Source organism: Cylas formicarius, unplaced genomic scaffold, assembly GCF_029955315.1.
Source record: "Cylas formicarius isolate icCylForm1 unplaced genomic scaffold, icCylForm1.1 PGA_scaffold_12__32_contigs__length_19106922, whole genome shotgun sequence".
Classification (NCBI taxonomy): domain Eukaryota; kingdom Metazoa; phylum Arthropoda; class Insecta; order Coleoptera; family Brentidae; genus Cylas; species Cylas formicarius.
In genome coordinates, this window is record NW_026844225.1 from 16,997,224 (window position 1) to 17,024,758 (window position 27,535).

A 27,535-nucleotide genomic window follows, 5' to 3' on the forward strand; every position below is an offset into this window, starting at 1 on the left:
TATTTTTATTTTTAGCCTTCTCATTAACTGGTGGAACTGGAGGTGGAGTGTCTTTATCACGAGGAATCGGTCTCTTGGCAGATAGGACGTTCGGATAAACAATCTTATCTCTATTTTTTTTCGAGAATCCTCGTGTAGATGTCATGCAGAAATAACAATCATCCTCATGATTTTGACGCTCACTCCAAATCAATGGCATTGAAAACGGCATGGATTTGTGACTTTCTTCAAGCCAACCTCTCAACGTTCTTGAGCAGCTATTGCAGCATACTTTTGGCAACCAACTTTTATCTCGCTCATCGATAGAAAATCCAAAATATAGCTTATAAGCTGTTTTAACCAGATCGGTCATGACATGTCGCCGTTTTTAGTATGTATTCCCCACAAATGTAGCAAAAACAAGTAGGAATTTTTACATTTTGCATTGTGTAACCTAAAATCACATAAAATTAATTTTAAAACAACTTTCAAACTTCTATTTTATATTTATTGGCTCTACTTAAAAAAAAAACTCAAACTACACATCAAATACTTAAATCCAATGTAGAGAACATGAACTTTATGCAAAACTTACCAAAATATTTGATATAAAAGGTAAACAATTAAACGACAAGTTTTCACTGAACTGTTGTAGTGTCACAATGAATACTGCGCATGCGCATATTTACTACCATAAAAATCACCTTCGGTACTTCCCTCCTTTCTCTGACAACTCTCTGAAACTCATTTTATATGTATATTTACTTTTTGTAACGTTGAAAAACAAAAAATTGAAATATACAAAAAATTATATCGAAAAATCTAGACGTGACAGAAAAAATCGGCCAACGGGGATAGATTCAAAACGTTTGAATCATTATATTTATCATAAAATGTTTTAAGGGAGGATTTCATTGCCAACCAGTGTAATTCGCGTGGCCCAAACTTTACAGATACATAAACCGCAAAGAGGTTCGAAAGAGCGATGCGTCACTACCAAGCGGTTATTAATACCACCGTAATATAAATAAAGAAAATTTGGACACAGAGACCGATTGTCTTAACTTATTCCTATAATTAACAGAAGAAGTGAGAAGCTCTAATAACTTCCGCGGTATTTAAAGTAATGTTGCACAATGGCGGATAACTACATTTATTTCGAATTCTATTTTCGCGAAGCTAATCCCGCTTGCGGATTGGCACCTGATTTATTTTTAACCGAGCTTTATGTAAGTGGCCAATCATATTTTCCGAATCAGCAAATCGAAACAACAGCATCGTATTTGGTTACGATATGAAACGGCAGTTGCGAACTCGAAATTCTCCGATTGCGGTTTACAATTTCGGCACCTCGTTAAAATATCAATTATATAAATAAATAGTCGAGCAGTAATAACGCAAAGTAAAGAAAAATTATGTCCTCTCTTTCTACTCCTTTTTTTTTTCACTTTACATTTACTAATAAAATAGGCTCTTTAACAAGTTTCCTTTGTGCCTGTTTTTTTTTTAATTTTTCATTATTAAAAAAAATTCGTACGTTGCCAATTTGACTAAATTATCATTTACAATTACGCAACGATAAAAGTTATTTTTTATAACGAACCAATTATTAACAATCTAATAAAACAACCCCTTAGAGTACTCTACTTTTTCGAACTGGAAATTGACTAATAAAAAATGTTTTGAAGAAATGTCCTTTTTGCGTGTATTTCCTTTCATATTTAGTTATTTGAAAAATTTCCGATGTTGCCCATGTCACTAAATTGTTATTAACAATTAAGAAATGGTAAAAGTGATTTTTTATAAGAGCCCAAATAATACAACTCCTTAGACTAATAACTTTTTAAAAGAAAAATCTCCGTCTTCAATTTGAAATTTAAAAATATTTTTTGTTTTAAGAAATTTCATTTCTGCGGGTTTTTTTTATTATTTAATTATTAAAATAAATAAAAACTAAAAGTTCAGATTTTGACGAAATTACATATTTTTACATGACAATTGTTTCGACAATAGCCTGTATTTATCAAATCAAAAACAAACTACCTACTACTATATATACCGAAAGATGACCATAAAACCTTAATTAATGTTGTTGTGTGAATTTAAGTTCAATAAATGAGAGGTATTTAAATCTAATTGATCGTTAAGCAATACATTTGAATGTCTCATTTTGTTAATCTCCATGGCTTCCAATAAATTTAATTTTCTACTTTTTGTGGCTGTACATAAAATATCAAAATTGGCGTCAAAAACGTGTTTTTCTGTGTTTAAGTGTATAGCATAATTAGAATCTAGACTATTGTTTTTAAACGCTCTCTTATGTTCGTTAATGCGTTTCTTGAAGGGTCTACCTGTTTGTCCAATATAAATTTTAGGACAAGATCCTCATTTCAACCTGTAAACACCTGATTTTTGAGATATTGGACATTTCGTTTGATTGTTTTTTAAATATTTTCCTATTGTGTTGTTAGTTCTGAAAGATATTTTTAAACCACATTTTGACAGATGTTTTCAAACTTTTTTACTAGGTTCTCCTCAAAACTATATTCACAATGGTAAAATTTATCTTTTATAACTGCTCAAATAGTACACCCCTTTACGTTTTAAAAGCGAAAACTCTTTCGCCTCTACTCTTCTACTTTTTTACTTAAAGTTTACAAATAAAAAAATATTTTTAACAATTTTTAGTTCCTGCATGTTTTTTTTTTTTAGGAAAAAAAAAAGCGTATGATACCCTTTCATTAAATTATTATTAACAATGAAGCAATGGTAACATTTATTTTCTATAACTTGGTTCTGTTTCCTTCCTGGACATTTTTTTTCGCTTTTTGCTAATATTTAAAAAAATACATGTTGCCGGTCTAACTCAATTATTATTTAAACTTAAGCACTTAGAAAAGTTATGTTTATAGGATTATTACGACATTAAAGATAAAGCTCTCTCTCCCCTAATATTTAACATGAATTTTACTAATAGAAAACGTTTTTTAACAAATTTCATTCCTGCGGGGTTTTCTTTAAGTTTTCGTTATTATTATTATTAACAATTAAACAATTTTTGATAACGACTCAAATAAAGAACACCTTAGGGTTTTCAAAGATAAAGCTTCTCTTTTCTCTATTTTTTTTTAGCCTGAAATTTAGAAATAAAATAATAAAAACAAATTTTCCCGTTTTTTTTTTTAATTTTAGGTTCAAAAATTTCGAGAATCCAGTACTTTCGAAAAAGATCACAACAGAATACTACAATAATTTTTGAAATTGTGGAAAGAAAATCAAGCAAATATGATGAAACACACGCAATGTGCCAAAGTAAAATTTTACATTGCTCCATTGCTCGTAATATACAGGAAATCTATTTTTTTTACGAGCTCAGCGTAGTTAAAAAGAACGATGGAGGATGCTCGAAGAACGTATTATAGTTTGCTTTTTTTATAACCCCACCTGGGATATCCAACGGGCACTTACCGAACCATACAACAATCCGCATTCATCCATACATAAATACTGGCAAGTGGCAACTCCTTGAATCTTCATTTGTCCGATTCCGACTGTCGTCCTTTGAAGTATGGCTGCAACAAAAACTCGACATTAATATCCTTTCGTCTGCAAAATATTCCGAAGAGAATTGTAAATATTTAGGTCGTACCGTCTAATACCGTCGGTCTATTTTCAACTGAACTTCGGTAACGCTCTTAACTTTACCCGACTCGGCTAATTCGTGTAAACTTTTTCGTAAAATCAATTTTTTTCGAGAATCGTGGTTGCCGCTTCTATGATCGTAAAATTCGCGACAAACAAAATACTATCAAAAATCTCCCGTTTAAAAACATATGAAAATACAGTCCAGGCTTATGCAATAAACATGCTCAAACTACATGGGAGTCGTAAAATTTCATTAAGCTAACACGCCGATATAAAGTAGATGAGACGTGAGATGTTCTACCTATAAAGCGGCTCTCCTAGTTAAAAAGCGTCAAGATTCATTTTCTCGGTCTACGTATTTCACTCGCAGAAAAACCGGCGTCCATTGCCACGAAAAAAAAAAAGCGCCAGCCGCGGCATATAAATTTCGTTTCGACAATGCGAAAGGTGTTAGAATGTTTTTTGTTTGATTTCTAAAATGATACGGGTATTCAAATGAGCAAGCTTTATGGCCTGGGAAAATTATTTCGAGAATGTAAGTGGTTTTTAGTATATCATCCGGTCTGGATGAAATTGAAAATAGATATCTGTGATTTAATGAAATTGAATTGCACTTGGTCGGAAAAAGGTTTTTGTGCAACGAGGTGGAAGCGTTCGTGGCGGAATAGTGCTGACCCCGATATGTATCCCTGCGGGTCTCCAACCTCCAACTAATGACCCATATAAACAAACCTTAATTAGAGTGATAATAATAGCATTCGGGTTCATATTCTCGGGGTGGTATACATTCAATTGTAGGCACAATTTGGTTTGGTAAAAAATGTAGCCGCTATTTCCGCGTTGGCTGCCAATCAAATAGCTTTCAGATTATAAGGATCGAAATGTCAGTCTATGATAGATTCTAATGCCAGCAACTGAAAATAAGTTTCGTTCGGTCCAGCGCCGCGATTTTCGTACACAATGTTATATTAAATCACGTTTAATTTACAACATTTCAATTCAATTTACGTAATTGAACGGTGCGTACAACAGTTGACGCGTTATAAATTTCGTTAAGTGCTCTTTCCTGCGCTTAATATTCCCGTTTTGTTATACTTTATGAGCGTCAAGATCGCATTTTCCGAGCAGAGCGGGTCAATTAGGATATAAGTTTGTTGCTTTCACCGACATCGATGACGCTTAACGTCTGATGAAAAAAATTAATTAATTATAGGCGATGTCGTTTTTTCAAAAACGGGGCTCAAGTAGATCGTTTTTATGAATTCGATTCGGAAATTTCTAGCGGTATACAGGCAGATCTAAATAAAGTTATTTTGTTATGAGCAGAGATACAAAGTCGGTTAAATTAGCAAACTAGTAGCATTTTTACCACTGATCACGATGGTGAAAAGAGAAAAACAACGATTAGGAAAAAATGAGGAAAATGTACTCTTTTAAATGGAATACCCTGTATATTTTTGACTCGAACATTCGTAGATCACCAACAGAACAAAAAAGGTTATATGCGATGTTAGGCTAAAATTGAAAATAACATTTATTTCTCTTTTAGTCTACCGAGAGAGTGGGAGACCGAGTGGTTGGGAAAGAAAACTACATTTTTCTTTTATTGTTATATTTATTATTTGAGCGTAAGAAACATGGAAATAAAAAAATAGAAAAAAAACTAAAACAGAACATTTTTGAGTTGTTCTATTAGTATTGCTCCACCAATCTATATGGTTTATTTTTTCTCTTATTGCAGCCTTTAAAACGTTAACTTTAAATAGGTAGACATCAAGTGGGGTTATATCTGGTGAATTAGGAGGCCAAGGAAACGATTTGTAGCGATCATTTTATTGTTGAAGTTAGGAGCTGGGGCGCCATCTTGTTGGAAATGGAGATTCTGCCTACTTATGAGGTCAACCTCACCCGAATTTCAATAATAATTGCAATGTACTGCTCACCGGTCAGCGTGTCATCGTAAAAATACGGACCAACAATGCGAGAACCAATTATACTTCACCAAATGTTAAAGCTGAAACGGACTTGTGGCTGTACGTTGATGTACCAGCAATAAATTTTCTCTGGACCAATAACGACGATTTTTTGGATTATGAATTCCAGAATTTGACAATTTTGATTCGTCAGTCCAAAAAATATACTGAAATTATTTCCTTTGGCGGCAAAATTTGACATATTAATGATAAAAAAGTTCTCTCTTCTAAATTAATTTAAATAATTGACAACAATTGATATAACAATACTAATAATTAAAACACTAAAACTAATATTTTGACAACTAGTTTTCTATTTGGCAGGGCTCTCATTATTTGCACAGCCTTCTTTAAATAATTTATTCTGCGACTTCACCGAAACTTTAAAAATAATGAAAGCGTTTTTGCTATAAAGAGACATTTTTTTTTGTAGTAAATGAAGACGTGGATATTGATGTTATTCTTATTGTTTATTACTCTCAAATAAAAGAAATGAAAGGAAAATGGAGTTTTATTTCGCAGCTACTCAAAGCTATCCATTCTAAAAGAGAAATGTGCCGATAAATCGGTTATTTGTTCTGTTGGTGATTTACGAAAGTCAGATTAAATAATATACAGGTTGTTACATTTAAAAAGAGTACATTTTCATTTTTCCTACATCCTACATCGTAATCAGCGAAAAGAAAAATACTACTAGTTTGCTAATTTAACCGAGTTTCTATCTCTACTCATAACAAAGTTCCGATGATGAACACTTAACTTAGATCAGCCCGTATAGGTACGAGGACCTTTTTCTCTGGGATAATAATGTTGTAACGAACAACCGTATAGGACATGGGATTTCGGCTTTGTGGTTCACACAAACGCGGTTATATCTTGTCATCTTTAAAAGATAATATATAGTAATATTTTTCAACACAACAATTAAAAGGCATTTAAAGTGGATAAAATATTTGGTTCTTTTTTCTACGCGGTTCGGCGGTTCATTTAAAAATTTAACGGCCTCAAAGGCATTTCTTAGGTACGGCTTTTATTGATTGTCCATAGATCATCAAAATGAGATGATTTAATTCGAAACGGTTAGGAAAAATGGGCGGAACGCGGGTGTTTTGTTTACAAATTTTAAATTGGTTTTAACCTTCTTTCGCGTAAGCAAGATCGCGTTCTAATAAAACGAGATAGGTGACATTCGATTATTTTATGTATTAAGCGATCATGTCGACGTTTCCTAGTGATTTGCATACAAGGCGGGCATTAAAATACATTCGTTTGTGATCTCCGCTACGTCACGTGCGGAAAAAATCAGATCGGCATATTGCTCTTATCAGTTTGCACGTCGTCATCCTCAAAGAATTCCGAATTATCATATACGAGATCGTTTTGCATATGAAGTATTTTTTCGGGTTGAATTATATCGATTTATACGCCAATGACATTGTAAATGTCATTCTCTCGTTTCTGTTGGATTAAGCGAATTTAATGAACATTTCGTCAGCTTCACCTAATTTACTGTAATTGTTCGCCAGCTTAACCGTGAACTTGACGCGTTCTATAGCCGTTACGGGCGTTACGTAGCTAAGTAACCGTAACAATTACGAACATATACAAAGCGTTCGGGCGGTATTGTAGGTGATTACGTCTAAACGTTTTTCTATTTAAATCCCTCGTCGCCACACACACGCGCGCGGCTACTCTCACATGTAGAAATCTGGCTATTAAATGTCGGATATTTGAGGAATGCTAATATACCTACTAGACCGTTTAAATAACGTACAGGGTCGTTTTGTCGGCTAATGTGTAAGGATCATCAAAAATAAAACCACGTAATGAAGCAGAATCGAGTTTAATCCTCTCCGTTCGACAACTACGTCTTCACTAACTCATCGTAAACCCCCAAAAACATCGCATAATAATACCCTAATTATCTCCTCACCGCAGCTTGCCCACCCTGTCCTTTTTGCCTGAGACGCCGATACATTTTACGATCGGCAAAAAAAACAAGGCGGCGCCTCTTTGTTACGGGGTCTTGTCGGATATGACGTAATAATATAAATATTCCAACACTCGGCCATCCTGACTATTGGTCTGTCCTCAGACCTAATGGTGAAATTTAAACGTAACTTAAATCTTTCAAAACTACAATAATTTGACTATTCTAGCTTGGTTCCTAGTCTTACGTAATAAAAAAAACATAATCAATTAGTAGGGTATCTTAAACATAAGCGATATTCCTTTATAAACAATAAAATAAGCAACATTTGCTTATAGGCAACGTTTGCCAAACTACAAAACACGAGCGACGTTCGCTCATAGGCATGTTGGAATATTTATATTATTACGTCATATCCGACAAGACCCCGTAACAAAGAGGCGCCGCCTTGTTTTTTTTGCCGATCGTAAAATGTATCGGCGTCTCAGGCAAAAAGGACAGGGTGGGCAAGCTGCGGTGAGGAGATAATTAGGGTATTATTATGCGATGTTTTTGGGGGTTTACGATGAGTTAGTGAAGACGTAGTTGTCGAACGGAGAGGATTAAACTCGATTCTGCTTCATTACGTGGTTTTATTTTTGATGATCCTTACAAAGCAGCGGTGGGATTTTACTAAAATCACTTACAATCGTTTTTTTTTTTCTCTTCTCGGACAAGTTAAAATTATTGTACGTCATGGGAAGATTTAAATCGAAAACAGTTACAAGTGAAAAGCGTAATAAACGGAAAGAACGTTCATCCTCGTCTTCGGGAAGTGATAGTGACAGTTCGAATTCGAGTTATAGCTCTTCCGATAATAGCTCGAGGAGAAAACGGACAATAAAACGTTTGAGAAAAGAATTAAATGATTTAAAAAGGCGTAAGCCGGTCTTTCGCGCGGGAGACGAACTTTTAGTGCCAAAATTTGACCCAAGTCGGGATGACGTGATGGTGGATAATTGGTTGAGTAAAGTGGATAGTTTGGCAGAACGTTATCAGTGGGACGATGATACTATTCTTCGAATAATTTCCGGACGATTACGAGGTAATGCTCGTCAATGGTACGACGAGAACGTGGAGTATGACTCAAGCTGGATTGAAATTAAAACATCAATGAGCCTCTATTTCCGTAAGTCTGTTCCATTTTCCAAGTTACTAAAGGACGCTGCTAATTACGAAACTAAGCCGGGACAAAACCTAGGAGATTATTGTTTTAAAAAAATGTCTAAATTAAGGGCACTTAACATAAATATACCTGACGTTTATTTGATTGACGCAGTAATCGGCGGTATTAAAGACGATAATATATCGCGAACTGTTAGAGCCGCACAGCATGAGAATGCCAATGCACTTTATGCGTATCTAAACACCGTGGGTAACATGCCTACGGAAATTTGTAGTTTTCGTCAGAATAATACTAAATTCAAACGTCTGCCTTGGACTGGCTTCAATCGAGGAAATTCGAATAATAAAGAATTTTCTAGAAAATCTGAGTCCCGCCCAACGTGTTACAATTGTGGTATTCCGGGTCACATTTCAGTTAACTGCAAAAAACCACGTCTTGAATGTAATAATTGCAAAAAACTAGGTCACACTAAAGAAAAGTGTCCCTTTTTACAAAAGGAAATACAGCACGTTAATCTGTTAGCAAAGGAAAAGTTTCCTAATATATTCTTACAGCCCGCCCGAATTTTTGGCAAAAAAATAAAATGTTTAATAGATTCGGGCAGTTCAAATACGCTAATAAAGGAGTCCCTCGTTAAGAGATTTGGATTGCAACGTATTGATTCGGAGAGTATGACTTTGTGTAGTTTTATGGGCACTTCTTTAGATAGTAGGTCCCTTTGTAAAATAACCGCTACTATACAAGGGGTTTCGGCACAAGTAAGTGCCATAATTCTTCCGGACAAATACCTTAAATATGATTTATTAGTTGGTCGGGATTTTATTAACCAAGAACATGTAATCATGATTAAACGTGACGATCGATTAGTTTTATACAGCTTATTCCCCATTACAAGTGTGTCTGTGAGTTTGGTTGAGGTTTATGACACTATGGATTTAAATAGTGTAAATTTGGGCCCTATTTCAGAGGCTGATAAAGTAAAATGTATTTCCTTATTGCATAGTTTTTCGGATTGCATTTCATCTTCCATGGAAAATTTAGGAAATACGAATACGGTAGAGATGGAGATAAAATGTATAGTCGACACACCGGTTGTACGTTATCCTTATCGTATGCCTGAGGTTGAAAGGGGTATTCTCCGAAATATGATTCAAGAACTTTTGGATAATGAAGTCATCCGCGAATCCAATTCTCCGTACTCCAGCCCGATTACACTTGTTAAAAAAAAGGATGGAGGCTATAGAATGTGCGTTGATTTTAGACATCTCAATGCAGTAACCATTAAAAACCGTGGTGTATTGCCACATATCGAAGACCAAATCGACAAATTAGGAGGATTTAAGTATTTCACCAGTTTAGATTTAGCATCCGGTTTTTATCAAGTTCGCATGGCTGCTAATTCCATTGAAAAGACTGCATTTGTAACACCCGATGGCCATTACGAATTTTTAAGGATGCCCTTTGGGTTAGCAAATGCGCCTTCAGTTTTTCAATCATTAATAAACAAGGTTCTGGGACCGTTAAAAGATGAATTTGCCTTCCCCTATATAGATGACATTATAATTCCTTCATTGACGGTTGCGGAGGGACTAGAACGCTTAAAAAAGGTGTTAATCCAACTTCGTGCACATAACCTTACTTTAAAAATCAGTAAGTGCGTATTTCTTGCAACTACTATAGAATATCTTGGGAGAGAAATCAGTGCAGAAGGAGTGAGGCCAGGTAAGAAGAAAATTCAAGCGGTATTGGATATGAATTATCCTTCCAACGTTAAGCAAGTGCGTCAATTTCTTGGATTAGCAAGTTATTTTCGAAAATTTGTCAAGAACTTCTCCATGATTGTCGAGCCTCTAACAAAATTAACTCGCAAAAGTGCGAATTGGATATGGAGCGCACCACAAAAAGAAGCATTTCACCAAATTCAACAAAAGCTTATATCTTGTCCAATTCTTGCAATATATAACCCTAAATTAGAAACCGAACTTCACACAGACGCATGTTCCATCGGTGTCGGGGCAATATTGCTTCAATATGATGCTGAGGGTAATACACATGTTGTCTCTTATTTTAGCAAAAAAACAACAAGCGACCAAAGGCAGTACCACTCATACGAACTCGAGACTATGGCTGTAGTTTATGCCTTAAAATATTTTCGGGTTTATTTATTGGGGATAAACTTTAAAGTGGTTACGGATTGTAATGCCTTGCGAACGACCTTATCAAAGAAGGATTTGATCCCGCGCATTGGAAGATGGTGGCTGGAAATTCAAGAATATACCTTCGAAATTGAGTACAGGGCCGGCAAAAAGATGACGCATGTTGACGCTCTTAGCAGAAACCCTATATCGAACAATAATTTTAAAGTTGAAGTTTTTCATATAGACTTGACAGAAGCTGACTGGATTACCGCCGCACAAATGCAAGATGAACAGATTTGTAGAATCCGAAACATTTTAGCCGATAAAATAAAAAATAGCGATACAAAGTTTTACTTTGAGCAGTATGAGTTAAGGAATAACAAATTATACAAAAAATTAGGAAATGGAACCAAAGCATGGGTTGTTCCACGAGCAGCACGTATGCAAATTTGTCGTTTGTGTCACGATGATTCTGGGCATCTTGGTGTAGAAAAAGTGTTACAAAGAATTTGTGAAAACTATTGGTTCGCAAAAATGAGGAAATTCGTAACGAAATATGTTAACGCATGTCTAAGTTGTATGTATTACAAACAGTCGTTTTCTAAACGAGAATGTAAATTGAACCCTATTGAGAAACATCCGATTCCTTTTCATACATTACATGTAGATCATGTTGGGCCGTTTATGACAAGCAAAAAGAAGAATAAGTATATTTTTGTAATTGTTGACGCATTTACTAAATTCACTGTAATCGAACCAGTACATAATCAAAAAAGTAAATACGTTATTAGGGTTTTAACCGACCTAATATATCTATTTGGAGTACCTAGCAGAATTATAAGCGATAGAGGGACAGCTTTTACATCTCGAACTTTTAGAACATTTTGTAATACTTATGGGATTAAGCACGTTTTAAATGCCGTTGCCTCGCCCAGAAGTAATGGCCAATGTGAGCGATATAACAAAACCATTGTGAGTGCGCTATCAACAACAGCTGCAGGCAAGGATGAAAGAGATTGGGACAAATATATAAAACAAGTGCAAAGCGCACTTAATACAAGTTTTAATAAGGGTATTAATTCGACCCCCATGAAGGCGCTTATTGGCTATAATTCAAAACATGCGGCAGAGGCAATAATTCTGAATGAAATCCAAGACGAAATCGATAGGCTAGACCTGGAAGAGCTTAGGTGTAAAATTTCGGATCACATATCGAGGGACCAGAAAAAACAAAAAGAACGCTATGATAAAACACGACGAGATGCCAAAAGGTACAACGACGGTGACCTAGTTAGAGTATTAATAACGAGTATACCTACTACGGGTGCCAGTCATAAGCTTCATCCGAAATACAAAGGCCCTTTTCGCATCACAAAAGTACTATTTAATGACAGATACGAAGTTGAAGACTTACGAGAGGGGTTCAAACGTAGACGAACTGTTGTAGCCGCAGACCATGTTAAAAAGTGGATTAGTATACAAAACGAAGAGGATTAATGGCAAACGTGCCTATGAGCGAACGTCGCTCGTGTTTTGTATTTTGGCAAACGTGCCTATGAGCGAACGTCGCTCGTGTTTTGTATTTTGGCAAACGTGCCTATGAGCGAACGTCGCTCGTGTTTTGTATTTTGGCAAACGTGCCTATGAGCGAACGTCGCTCGTGTTTTGTATTTTGGCAAACGTGCCTATGAGCGAACGTCGCTCGTGTTTTGTATTTTGGCAAACGTGCCTATGAGCGAACGTCGCTCGTGTTTTGTATTTTGGCAAACGTGCCTATGAGCGAACGTCGCTCGTGTTTTGTATTTTGGCAAACGTGCCTATGAGCGAACGTCGCTCGTGTTTTGTATTTTGGCAAACGTGCCTATGAGCGAACGTCGCTCGTGTTTTGTATTTTGGCAAACGTGCCTATGAGCGAACGTCGCTCGTGTTTTGTATTTTGGCAAACGTGCCTATGAGCGAACGTCGCTCGTGTTTTGTATTTTGGCAAACGTGCCTATGAGCGAACGTCGCTCGTGTTTTGTATTTTGGCAAACGTGCCTATGAGCGAACGTCGCTCGTGTTTTGTATTTTGGCAAACGTGCCTATGAGCGAACGTCGCTCGTGTTTTGTATTTTGGCAAACGTGCCTATGAGCGAACGTCGCTCGTGTTTTGTATTTTGGCAAACGTGCCTATGAGCGAACGTCGCTCGTGCTTTGTATTTTGGCAAACGTGCCTATGAGCGAACGTCGCTCGTGTTTTGTATTTTGGCAAACGTGCCTATGAGCGAACGTCGCTCGTGTTTTGTAGTTTGGCAAACGTTGCCTATAAGCAAATGTTGCTTATTTTATTGTTTATAAAGGAATATCGCTTATGTTTAAGATACCCTACTAATTGATTATGTTTTTTTTATTACGTAAGACTAGGAACCAAGCTAGAATAGTCAAATTATTGTAGTTTTGAAAGATTTAAGTTACGTTTAAATTTCACCATTAGGTCTGAGGACAGACCAATAGTCAGGATGGCCGAGTGTTGGAATATTTATATTATTACGTCATATCCGACAAGACCCCGTAACAAAGAGGCGCCGCCTTGTTTTTTTTGCCGATCGTAAAATGTATCGGCGTCTCAGGCAAAAAGGACAGGGTGGGCAAGCTGCGGTGAGGAGATAATTAGGGTATTATTATGCGATGTTTTTGGGGGTTTACGATGAGTTAGTGAAGACGTAGTTGTCGAACGGAGAGGATTAAACTCGATTCTGCTTCATTACGTGGTTTTATTTTTGATGATCCTTACAGGCACGTTTGCCAAAATACAAAACACGAGCGACGTTCGCTCATAGGCACGTTTGCCAAAATACAAAGCACGAGCGACGTTCGCTCATAGGCACGTTTGCCAAAATACAAAACACGAGCGACGTTCGCTCATAGGCACGTTTGCCAAAATACAAAACACGAGCGACGTTCGCTCATAGGCACGTTTGCCAAAATACAAAACACGAGCGACGTTCGCTCATAGGCACGTTTGCCAAAATACAAAACACGAGCGACGTTCGCTCATAGGCACGTTTGCCATTAATCCTCTTCGTTTTGTATACTAATCCACTTTTTAACATGGTCTGCGGCTACAACAGTTCGTCTACGTTTGAACCCCTCTCGTAAGTCTTCAACTTCGTATCTGTCATTAAATAGTACTTTTGTGATGCGAAAAGGGCCTTTGTATTTCGGATGAAGCTTATGACTGGCACCCGTAGTAGGTATACTCGTTATTAATACTCTAACTAGGTCACCGTCGTTGTACCTTTTGGCATCTCGTCGTGTTTTATCATAGCGTTCTTTTTGTTTTTTCTGGTCCCTCGATATGTGATCCGAAATTTTACACCTAAGCTCTTCCAGGTCTAGCCTATCGATTTCGTCTTGGATTTCATTCAGAATTATTGCCTCTGCCGCATGTTTTGAATTATAGCCAATAAGCGCCTTCATGGGGGTCGAATTAATACCCTTATTAAAACTTGTATTAAGTGCGCTTTGCACTTGTTTTATATATTTGTCCCAATCTCTTTCATCCTTGCCTGCAGCTGTTGTTGATAGCGCACTCACAATGGTTTTGTTATATCGCTCACATTGGCCATTACTTCTGGGCGAGGCAACGGCATTTAAAACGTGCTTAATCCCATAAGTATTACAAAATGTTCTAAAAGTTCGAGATGTAAAAGCTGTCCCTCTATCGCTTATAATTCTGCTAGGTACTCCAAATAGATATATTAGGTCGGTTAAAACCCTAATAACGTATTTACTTTTTTGATTATGTACTGGTTCGATTACAGTGAATTTAGTAAATGCGTCAACAATTACAAAAATATACTTATTCTTCTTTTTGCTTGTCATAAACGGCCCAACATGATCTACATGTAATGTATGAAAAGGAATCGGATGTTTCTCAATAGGGTTCAATTTACATTCTCGTTTAGAAAACGACTGTTTGTAATACATACAACTTAGACATGCGTTAACATATTTCGTTACGAATTTCCTCATTTTTGCGAACCAATAGTTTTCACAAATTCTTTGTAACACTTTTTCTACACCAAGATGCCCAGAATCATCGTGACACAAACGACAAATTTGCATACGTGCTGCTCGTGGAACAACCCATGCTTTGGTTCCATTTCCTAATTTTTTGTATAATTTGTTATTCCTTAACTCATACTGCTCAAAGTAAAACTTTGTATCGCTATTTTTTATTTTATCGGCTAAAATGTTTCGGATTCTACAAATCTGTTCATCTTGCATTTGTGCGGCGGTAATCCAGTCAGCTTCTGTCAAGTCTATATGAAAAACTTCAACTTTAAAATTATTGTTCGATATAGGGTTTCTGCTAAGAGCGTCAACATGCGTCATCTTTTTGCCGGCCCTGTACTCAATTTCGAAGGTATATTCTTGAATTTCCAGCCACCATCTTCCAATGCGCGGGATCAAATCCTTCTTTGATAAGGTCGTTCGCAAGGCATTACAATCCGTAACCACTTTAAAGTTTATCCCCAATAAATAAACCCGAAAATATTTTAAGGCATAAACTACAGCCATAGTCTCGAGTTCGTATGAGTGGTACTGCCTTTGGTCGCTTGTTGTTTTTTTGCTAAAATAAGAGACAACATGTGTATTACCCTCAGCATCATATTGAAGCAATATTGCCCCGACACCGATGGAACATGCGTCTGTGTGAAGTTCGGTTTCTAATTTAGGGTTATATATTGCAAGAATTGGACAAGATATAAGCTTTTGTTGAATTTGGTGAAATGCTTCTTTTTGTGGTGCGCTCCATATCCAATTCGCACTTTTGCGAGTTAATTTTGTTAGAGGCTCGACAATCATGGAGAAGTTCTTGACAAATTTTCGAAAATAACTTGCTAATCCAAGAAATTGACGCACTTGCTTAACGTTGGAAGGATAATTCATATCCAATACCGCTTGAATTTTCTTCTTACCTGGCCTCACTCCTTCTGCACTGATTTCTCTCCCAAGATATTCTATAGTAGTTGCAAGAAATACGCACTTACTGATTTTTAAAGTAAGGTTATGTGCACGAAGTTGGATTAACACCTTTTTTAAGCGTTCTAGTCCCTCCGCAACCGTCAATGAAGGAATTATAATGTCATCTATATAGGGGAAGGCAAATTCATCTTTTAACGGTCCCAGAACCTTGTTTATTAATGATTGAAAAACTGAAGGCGCATTTGCTAACCCAAAGGGCATCCTTAAAAATTCGTAATGGCCATCGGGTGTTACAAATGCAGTCTTTTCAATGGAATTAGCAGCCATGCGAACTTGATAAAAACCGGATGCTAAATCTAAACTGGTGAAATACTTAAATCCTCCTAATTTGTCGATTTGGTCTTCGATATGTGGCAATACACCACGGTTTTTAATGGTTACTGCATTGAGATGTCTAAAATCAACGCACATTCTATAGCCTCCATCCTTTTTTTTAACAAGTGTAATCGGGCTGGAGTACGGAGAATTGGATTCGCGGATGACTTCATTATCCAAAAGTTCTTGAATCATATTTCGGAGAATACCCCTTTCAACCTCAGGCATACGATAAGGATAACGTACAACCGGTGTGTCGACTATACATTTTATCTCCATCTCTACCGTATTCGTATTTCCTAAATTTTCCATGGAAGATGAAATGCAATCCGAAAAACTATGCAATAAGGAAATACATTTTACTTTATCAGCCTCTGAAATAGGGCCCAAATTTACACTATTTAAATCCATAGTGTCATAAACCTCAACCAAACTCACAGACACACTTGTAATGGGGAATAAGCTGTATAAAACTAATCGATCGTCACGTTTAATCATGATTACATGTTCTTGGTTAATAAAATCCCGACCAACTAATAAATCATATTTAAGGTATTTGTCCGGAAGAATTATGGCACTTACTTGTGCCGAAACCCCTTGTATAGTAGCGGTTATTTTACAAAGGGACCTACTATCTAAAGAAGTGCCCATAAAACTACACAAAGTCATACTCTCCGAATCAATACGTTGCAATCCAAATCTCTTAACGAGGGACTCCTTTATTAGCGTATTTGAACTGCCCGAATCTATTAAACATTTTATTTTTTTGCCAAAAATTCGGGCGGGCTGTAAGAATATATTAGGAAACTTTTCCTTTGCTAACAGATTAACGTGCTGTATTTCCTTTTGTAAAAAGGGACACTTTTCTTTAGTGTGACCTAGTTTTTTGCAATTATTACATTCAAGACGTGGTTTTTTGCAGTTAACTGAAATGTGACCCGGAATACCACAATTGTAACACGTTGGGCGGGACTCAGATTTTCTAGAAAATTCTTTATTATTCGAATTTCCTCGATTGAAGCCAGTCCAAGGCAGACGTTTGAATTTAGTATTATTCTGACGAAAACTACAAATTTCCGTAGGCATGTTACCCACGGTGTTTAGATACGCATAAAGTGCATTGGCATTCTCATGCTGTGCGGCTCTAACAGTTCGCGATATATTATCGTCTTTAATACCGCCGATTACTGCGTCAATCAAATAAACGTCAGGTATATTTATGTTAAGTGCCCTTAATTTAGACATTTTTTTAAAACAATAATCTCCTAGGTTTTGTCCCGGCTTAGTTTCGTAATTAGCAGCGTCCTTTAGTAACTTGGAAAATGGAACAGACTTACGGAAATAGAGGCTCATTGATGTTTTAATTTCAATCCAGCTTGAGTCATACTCCACGTTCTCGTCGTACCATTGACGAGCATTACCTCGTAATCGTCCGGAAATTATTCGAAGAATAGTATCATCGTCCCACTGATAACGTTCTGCCAAACTATCCACTTTACTCAACCAATTATCCACCATCACGTCATCCCGACTTGGGTCAAATTTTGGCACTAAAAGTTCGTCTCCCGCGCGAAAGACCGGCTTACGCCTTTTTAAATCATTTAATTCTTTTCTCAAACGTTTTATTGTCCGTTTTCTCCTCGAGCTATTATCGGAAGAGCTATAACTCGAATTCGAACTGTCACTATCACTTCCCGAAGACGAGGATGAACGTTCTTTCCGTTTATTACGCTTTTCACTTGTAACTGTTTTCGATTTAAATCTTCCCATGACGTACAATAATTTTAACTTGTCCGAGAAGAGAAAAAAAAAAAACGATTGTAAGTGATTTTAGTAAAATCCCACCGCTGCTTTGTAAGGATCATCAAAAATAAAACCACGTAATGAAGCAGAATCGAGTTTAATCCTCTCCGTTCGACAACTACGTCTTCACTAACTCATCGTAAACCCCCAAAAACATCGCATAATAATACCCTAATTATCTCCTCACCGCAGCTTGCCCACCCTGTCCTTTTTGCCTGAGACGCCGATACATTTTACGATCGGCAAAAAAAACAAGGCGGCGCCTCTTTGTTACGGGGTCTTGTCGGATATGACGTAATAATATAAATATTCCAACAAATGGTATTCCGAAACGCAATTTCTTTACCCCGTAACAAGTGGAAATCGTATTACGACGCGATCTCGGCGCCGACAAACTGCCTCCAGGTCCACCTATTTTGCATTTTTATGCACAAATTTAATAACAGGTCGACTTCTAAACTAGGATGATTTACTAGCACATCGCTGATTTATTAGCGTGCCATCATTGGTGATTTTTTTTCCAACAGTAACGTATTAAATTATGGCCAACGAAAAGGACTCCTCACAACTAGGATAAATCATTCAAATGCGCCTCCAATTTTAGTTTTAGGCCAGCAGGGCTAACGCTCTTCAAAAATTTGAAAGATAAAGCTGATTAAAATACTCGAGAATCGCTTTCGAAATATCTTTTTTAGTTTTGGCGATAGCAGCCCCAGAAAATAGGTTTTAATATTCATTTCGATCAGAGCTAATAAAAAATTCAGAACCAAATCATAATTAAATAACCTTGAAGTAAAAGCTTTTGTTATTATTGGTTGGAACTGTTTATCGAAACTTTTTATAATCAGTGTTGATTCTACAGTGCAAGTATCGTATAAAAATAGTTATTTATCATGTCCAGTCGCCGTTGCGTTTCATCTGATTTCAGACAGAAAATTTTGCCAAAGCTGATCTGTAGTGGACAAAAGAAAAAGGGCTTAGGATTCTTTGGAATGATGATAGTAGACAATATGACAGGAGGGATATATCTCGTTCTGAGGCCGATTTCAATAAAAAGAGATATTGGAAAAAATATTTGAAAATGCACCACTTGCAGAAGAAGAGATGCCATTGTGATGGCGATTTCGACACAACAATGATAAAATATTTTCTTTTATCATCTATGCATCGTCATAATATTCAGTGTGAGCCATGAAGATAGTCTTTAAGATAGTTAATGTGGCAAGGAAAAGTTAGCATTAAAAACAAAAGTAGAAAAAACTGTTGTAAGTAGAGGAAAAAGTTATACACGGAAATTTAGTGAAGACATGTACCAGAAAAATGATTGGATTTGATTGGAAATGCCGGTCACCCATAAAAAGGCATGAAATAATTTTCCGTTTTGGTTAATGTGCTGAGGCGACCCAACTGAAGCAATTTTTACTATGAAGTTAATTGGTTAAAAATCGAAAATTGAACGAATGACTGTCGAAATCAATAATCATGCAGTTTAAAGAGTCTTAGTAGCATAGCATAATAGGTATAATAAAAGTGTCTTCAAATGTCAAATAGCTTAGTATTATGTAATAACTTATTTCGATACATTTTATTGGCCATAACTTCTTGGATAGCAATAATCGACGTATTCGTTCAAACTTCGTTAATTTTATCAATTAAATACTGTTTATATGGTAATTCTTTCCAAAGAACTTGTACATTATTTTCCTGGGACCACTCCTGAACAAGACGAGATGAAGGTTTCGGATCATTATCTTACTGAAACACTCAAATTATTCCCGAAAAACTGTATTTTTGCTTGGAAATAGCAATCTTTGAGTTTCCCGAAAAAAATGCGTTTAATACCATTTGCTGCATTTCCATGGAGATTGGGTTTCTTTTTGATATGTTTATTTCTACAAAAATAGGAACTATAAAGCTCAAGGAAACTGCAAAACTTTAAACCTAAATTTACCTTTATATTACTTGAAATTTCAAGAACTGTCGTGCTTGTAAAATAAATAATTTTAAATATATTATTATTGTATATCGTTAATATTCTATAAATTAATTTTATCGGATTCGATTATTAAACCAGGTAAAAATAAATTATATCTATATATATATATATATATATATATATATATATATATATATATATATATATATATATATATATATATATATATATATATATATATATATATATATGCATATGCACGTGTCTAAAATACTAAAACTCAAAACACACTATGCAATTAAACAAGGAAACATCAATATTTTTGGACCGAAAAAGAGTGTTTGCAAAAATATTATACAAATCTAGATTAAGTTAATTTTTTTGTGTAGTACACAACCTCGATCTTAATGTTATGATATTGTCAGCTGTTCGCGTCATGTATCTGTGATATCCAGCATGAGTCGGAAAAACGGACAAATTTGAGTGGATTTCAACTAAAATTTGGAGAATAAACATACATGGCAACGTAAGAATTTTCAATTCTAGAGCAAATCAGACTACGCCGAAATGAACTGTCATTTTTTTTAGCTTATCACTTATATAGTTAAAAGAAAAGTGAGTTGATTGAAACGAATTCCCCTTATTTCAAGCAGGTGATTCACTGCCCACATTGTAATGCCAACAATTTGAGAAATAATGTGTACAGTTTTCATTGCCATTGCTTGCGATAATCGGCAACTTCTCGACATGTCGAAATATCATGTAGCAGTTAAAATACTTTTGATTTGAATGAGCACACAATTTCGCCAACTAACAATACCCGAAGGTGAGCTTCTCTCTACATCGCAATTTTTATTCACAATAAAAATAGACTGACGAGACTCTTTCTCTAGTGGTCTTTACACATTCATTCTCTGCAGCAGACAATTGTCCTTGTGAAACTGATTATCCGCGAAGTATATATTATTTTTCTCTAGAGACGAGGTTGAAGGCGCCCTTAAATAAACACTGGGTGATTAATTCGGTTAAAGGCAAAGCAGAAGCGCTATTTTCTTTAAAATTTATACTACCATTTTACGACAAAGTGGGCAATTAACACTTTTATCACTAGCGCTCTCACGAACCGATTTTTAAAGTCGAAAAGAGAAAAAAACGGGATCGGCTCGCCTTCCATTTTGGGCTAATAGTTACCACATGGGAGAGGCTCGAATTTTAGTTTTGACACCTGCGTGAAAAAAAAAAACATGAAAAGATAAGTAATAAATAACGTAGTTTACGGCAAGTACGTCGCCATGTGATATCATTACCTATCGCTTCCTGATTTTTTTGCCACTGGAAAAACTCGCTGAAATGTGGTTGATATTAGAATAATGAATATAGAGTGTTGATTAATTTATACCACGTCTTTTAATATTTAGAAAAAATTGGGGTAATAGAAAGGAAGTGGTTGAATATTTAATAGCTTTCCAGTGAACGATTGTGTGAATGACTGTTCACTTCGCACTTGAATCTGTGTGAAATGAAAGCTTGGTACTTAGGATAATCCCGTGTTCTAATCGACTTAAAATTCGAACATAAATTTTCTCAAAATAATAATTCTTAACGTAGACAGACATTCGAGTAAATCCAGTCATAATTCAAATATAAGACCTACAGTATGTAGATACGCACAGCTATTTCCCCACTGAAGCACCGACACATTTAAATTGTCACAGTGACAATTGATTTATTGAACATACATCTTATTTCTGTTTTCTATTGGTGGCGCCGAACCTTTAAAACCCTATGGCGGGACCATTTATTTTAAATTATAATTAATTAATTTTAAAAGTAGGCTTGCTTAATATTCGCGAAATAACGAAAGCTGAAACGTAGGTGACATTTATACCGCGTAGCTACGGAATCAGCAATAAAAACGAGAAACATTGTAAACAAAATAAGTGAACCAGCGAAGGTGAGCCGTTCTTCGATGAAAAAAGGCATTCCTTATTCCCAAGCAAGGTCTAAGAAATTATATCCACTTAGTACACTTTCTGGATTAATGTTTTTATAATACATAATTTGTGTAATTATCGTAACTTGTCTTTGGCGATTTCCTTCGTTGTTTGCTGTCGATTCGCGCGCTTCTGGGGGTTCTCTCTGTAATCGTGCAAAAGTCTCATCATATGAGCATGAGCATATATATTTCTGCAAAATTAATTATATTATAAGTATAAATATTATTATAAGTATAAATTTTGACGCTAGCTTTATTATTCTATGGGAAATTATATTACAAAAATACGATACGAAGCGGCTATTTAACAAAAATTCTTTCATAAAGACTTTAGTTGATTAAACGGTTTCTGTTGTTCTACTTTTATTTCCCAATTTAAATAGGACGAAACGTAATGGCGAATGGCGCAAAACAATAACAATACCTTTAGTTTGCTTCAAGCATTAAGAAGACACACTATTAAAAGTTACCGTACTTTTTCCACTGCTGTATATTACTTAATTAATATAATTATATAATTTAAAATATCAATTATCCAATTTCAAAAATATGTTTTTATGGTTTCCTAATTAAGATTAATTAAATCTTTATTAAAAGTAAACTAATGAAATATATTTTTTTTAACTATTTTAAATATTTTTTATGGGTATCCTTTACCACTATTTCAAAAATATTTCGCGTATGGAATTTGGGAAATAACTTTCGAAAATGCATTCGTATATTATTGCACAAATTGCTGTGAAAGAAAGGCAATTTAATCGTGCAAATCAATGGAGCTAATGGCCTCGGTACATAATAGATACATCTTATAAACGAACTAAATGTAAATATCTAACAAACATTTTTTTATGACGTTCAAATATTGATTTAAGAAATTTTGAGCAGCGCGCTTATAAGCGAGCAGCTTCCACGATTTTTTTTTTTTTTTCGTTGTCGGCGCTTATGCAATATTTTGAAAAATCGTACATCCGATGGTTGCTCATTAAAATTCAGGCGGGACCACTCGCCGAGTGTGAATAAAACGGATAGTAAATAAATTTAATTTGGAGTATTGAGCGAGCGACATTACAGCGTGTTGCCTAATAAAACCATAAAATCTTCCTTATAAATAACTTTGTTATTAAGATATAGCTTACATTTATTGTGGAATTCCGACACAACTATGCACTTTTTAAATTTGAAATTATAATATTATCAATGGTTCTTTTACGCCGGCATCGGGAGATAGGAGCCGGTAAATATTCTAACAGAGTACTATGTTCATTCAATATAATTCATTCATTTATTCATAGAGTATAAAATTAATAAAAAGCAAAATGCAAGTGAAATTGTTATTAGATATTTATTTATTACCCGCCCCGTAAGAGTTCATTGTTTCGAAAAGGCGAATGATAATTTTTATTTTAGAACATCACATCCCGACGCACGTACGTGCTGGTATTTTAAGTGTTTGTTACGGTGGTCCTGCTGTTTTACCAACATTTGCTTCCTAATTGGGATTACGTAGGAGAATACCAGCAATTTTATATGTAACGAAACGGTTAAGTTTGGGTTTAGGTGAGACTGGAAAATCGAATGAGAGTTTGGCCCGTACAATTTTCGGAGTTTTTGTTTTCTGTTTCTTAATACGAATTGAACTGTCGAACTGAAAATTAGAATTTAGTTTTTATAAAACTTTTGGATTCCTTTTGCGTCGGTTTTTGTTGAGTCTGTTGCGTATACCCGCGATAAACTACCCGTTTAACGTAGATATAATTCGATTCGGTTACGGTTATTCTCGGTACAACAAAAATGTAATGATACTAAAACGACCCTTTTCACATAACATAACCTCTATATTTCGACGCATTCTTGACTACAGGGCCAAACCGCGCTGTTGCCAGCTTATGAAATAATCCTAACAGCAAAGAAAATACAATGCAATGTTCGCAGGAGGAATCCAGAAGTTACTGGCTACTGGCTCGTATATTTAGAATGTAAATACGATTGTTTTCTGTGATAGCTTTATGCTAAATAAATAAATAATTACAAAATTATTAATTACTCACCAGTGAGAACAAATAATACGAGACATGAAAAATCACAGTTAAAACAGAATCACCCATATAATTGTCTATTTTCTTGATTTGAGAATAATTACTATCTCAATTATCTGTCGATGTGCAAAATCATAATCGTGTATAATTATTATTAAATTTATTATTTTAAAACCTTTTTGATTTGATTTGAAGAAACCACAGTTGTAGTGAACAAAGAATAACTCTAAACTTGATTGTGGCTTCGAGACTACCTATTGTTGCGTCCCTATCTGTCGTTACATTTATAATCTGTCATTTCAATTTAGTCAGAACCTTACGGGCAACGAATAACTTGTTCACCCCGTTTATTAATCTCTGGGATTGCAAAGCGGAGTGTATTTATGGTGCGACTACCTTCCTGCGAGTAGTATATCTACCCACCGGCGCAAAATTTGCTTCTGGATCTTATACGTAATTTGAATTTAGTGCGGGCATAAAAGCGGCAAAATAAATTCTTTAAATTAGATTAATGGTGTCGTAAAATTATTTATTAAGTATAATAACGAACACTGTTTAATACCTAGTTAAGCGTAAGCGGTTCATCGGTTCTTTTGGTCAAATTTGCTTAAAAATTCAACACAAATAATGTGGACTAATGGGTTAACGGCAACGACGATGTCGGCAACGAGCCTCTTCAAACGCTATATCTATCCGTCTCGCTCGTATATGGCCACGCAGCACGTACGCACACACACACACATTCACTTTAAACAAATTGCAATTATTTGTGTGACATAACAATTAATCTCGTAAAATGATAAAAAGGAAGCAATTAAAACGCATTTAAAAAGGCCGTTACCCCCGGGTGTTGCGCTAAACTTTTAATTTTTTTTTTTTCGAATTTCATTGAAACCCCGTGTAAATATTGCTTTAACGGCGCTCCTTAATCGTTTAACAGGAAAAAAAAGAAATCGTTATTGGGCCGATTGCCAAACGGTCGAAATTTCTAATTATATGCCGAAAAAAGTTAAAAATGAATTCCGTTTTCCGAAACCTGTCAATTAGGATGTATATGTATGCCCACAATAAAAATTCTTGATCGGCAAATTAAGCAGCTGCAAGGGGCTTTTAATTTAAAAGCGATAAATAACGATTAATTTGTATCAAGTGCGGACAGTTTGGTTTGACATCGGTATATGATTAATCAAATTAGCTTGCCTTTTAAAATCGCTCCTAAGGTTTTTTTTTCTTATGTTTTGGGCGGATTATCGAAGTTCCACTGTATCGCGTTAAATCTCCCTACACAAACACGGGCTGTCGATCGCTACCGTTATCTCCGGTAATTAGATAAGTTGTTTTATTATTAATAGTGTTTATTGTTAGATATCACAACATGCTCACATAAAGCGAATGTGATTAATTATGTAAGAAAATTTAAAAATAACATTTCAGGCGTCGACCTTTGGTTTCGGGCGGGTTTTAAACAATCCATAAATTTTCGCATGTTCGAACCGAATTTGTTTACTCAAAATAAAAAAAATGGGAACACTGGCGCACGTTCTATGACGTCCAACCAAGCGCACCCGATTTTATTACGTAAAAGACGCGTAGTGTCTTTTATAATTAATGACACCTACAAAAAACGTTAGATATCGTTTAATGGCAAAATACGTTCTTCTCAAAATTAGTAAATTCGCTCGCGTGATTTCCAATCGGACCCCTAAACTCGTTTGGCTCAAACACGCACGAATCGAAGAATGAAAAATCGTTCTTTTTGTCGATTGCGCGAAAAAAAAAACTAATTCTCCGTTTCTAATTAAAAAGCAATTAAAATTAAATTCTCTTGGTTCGAAAAACCAAAGTTTCGCCTTTTACAGCTGCTTTGAAAAAGTCCTTCGATTTGATTTACCGTTTGGCGTTGTTTTATTGTAAATGCTATCGTCGCAACAGTTTAATGGGCACCTTATCACGATACGATCGTTTTATCGGCGTATTAGGAACAGGAAGTTACAGAACGCCGTTTAAACGATTTATTAACATATTCTTCCAAAAAATGCTCGATTAAGATGTTCCTCTCAAATAATGATGGAGGAGTCGCTTCGGCAACATTAACGACTACAAGCCTTTTTTTTTATCTTAAAACGCTGCAATATGTTTATATAATTACGGAACTGAAATATATAATGAAGACTTTTATCGGCGATTATGAGGGATCAAATCTCGGGTCCGGCGATCGATTTAAAGGAGAGCAGTTCAAAAAACCGAGTGGTTTTAATATAGAAAGCGTGCGTGTGAACCCGCGGTTTTTGTACAGCGATCCGTTCAAAGCGTTGACGTTAAAAACTTTTCCGCATCAGCGTTTTTGGATTTACTTTTACTTTCCGCGATTATTTTGTCTCTCGACCCGGAGAGATGCCATTACGCAACCTCATTTCCATATCATTATTATTCGCGACCGTATGTGCCAATGTCGAGGTTGAACGTTAAACGGAACTAATCTCGTCTAATCGTTTTCGAAGTCAGTGAGACGATTAGTTAATTAACATTAAATAATATTAATAATAATAATAATAATAATAATAATAATAGATTCGTTTATCTAATACGAACTTTCGGCTGCACTAAAATATTTAGTGATAAAAAGTAGTAGTAGTAAAAGTAAAAAAATTAAAAAAATCAGAGACAAGAAAGAGAAAATAACAATCTTGTCAATTCTGTTTCATTGCTTACTTTTCAATTTTTGATGAATAAATAAGATGGACGTGCTAAAGAGTGTAAAACGATCCATTCATCTGTACCTTTTCTCGTAACAGAACACAATTCTTTCGATTTTATAAGAAAAAAGACCAAAACCCACAAAAAAGTTGTTGCACTTTTTGTTACCTGTACCTGTCAAAAGTTACGCCTCTAAACAAAATTTTACATTTGTGATTTTAGAATCAGATTCAGCATGAATTTGTTTCCGAAATATTTACCGAACGTGTTGCATACTATACTTTTTCTACGACCGTTAGTTTTTGGGTACATTTTCGCAAAACGACACGGATACATTCACTGACATGACTGTCAGAATTGACAAAAGTCAAAGTTCAAAGCGTGGGAAATATCGTGCGGTAAAATCCCGGAAATGTCCGAAGTGGCTCGGATTCATGGGAAAGGAAACTGACGTGATAAAGTGACGCTTCCCGCAGGTTAAATCAGTGGGTAATTAGGTATTTTACAGACGGGAGTAGAAAAAAACATTTTCATTCCCGTTCCTTTTAGAGCATGTGGATCCGTTACGAGGTGGTTCTGAACATATGTTTAGAGCTTATTTTGGACATAGAATATGCTGGAATAGATGGCCCGTTAATTTCGGGACACCCTGTATACATTCTTGTAACGTTGATTCCTGTTTACGTGCTATGAATTAAATGAAAGATAATTAATGAACAACAATTAACAGAACCCCAGAATTTAAGACCATCAGCGGTGAACCGTTTTTCCATATATTACTATTCAGCTTAATTCAATTCATTTATTACTTAAAAGGGTTACATAAATATGATGACATAACACCACTTAACACAATCAACGTTATAACGATGTCATTTAGACGAAAGGAAT

At 35.5% G+C, this 27,535-nt stretch overlaps 1 protein-coding gene across 1 annotated transcript in view; it reads right to left on the minus strand.

The window, feature by feature from the left end:
- LOC132708726 (protein let-756) overlaps positions 1–27,535 on the minus strand; it is a 73,536-nt gene that overhangs the window by 8,520 nt on the left and 37,481 nt on the right. Inside the window, exon 2 of the mRNA XM_060681262.1 lies at positions 3,448–3,551. Coding sequence (XP_060537245.1) covers positions 3,448–3,551 — 104 coding nt within the window. The remainder of the gene's footprint in view (positions 1–3,447; positions 3,552–27,535) is intronic.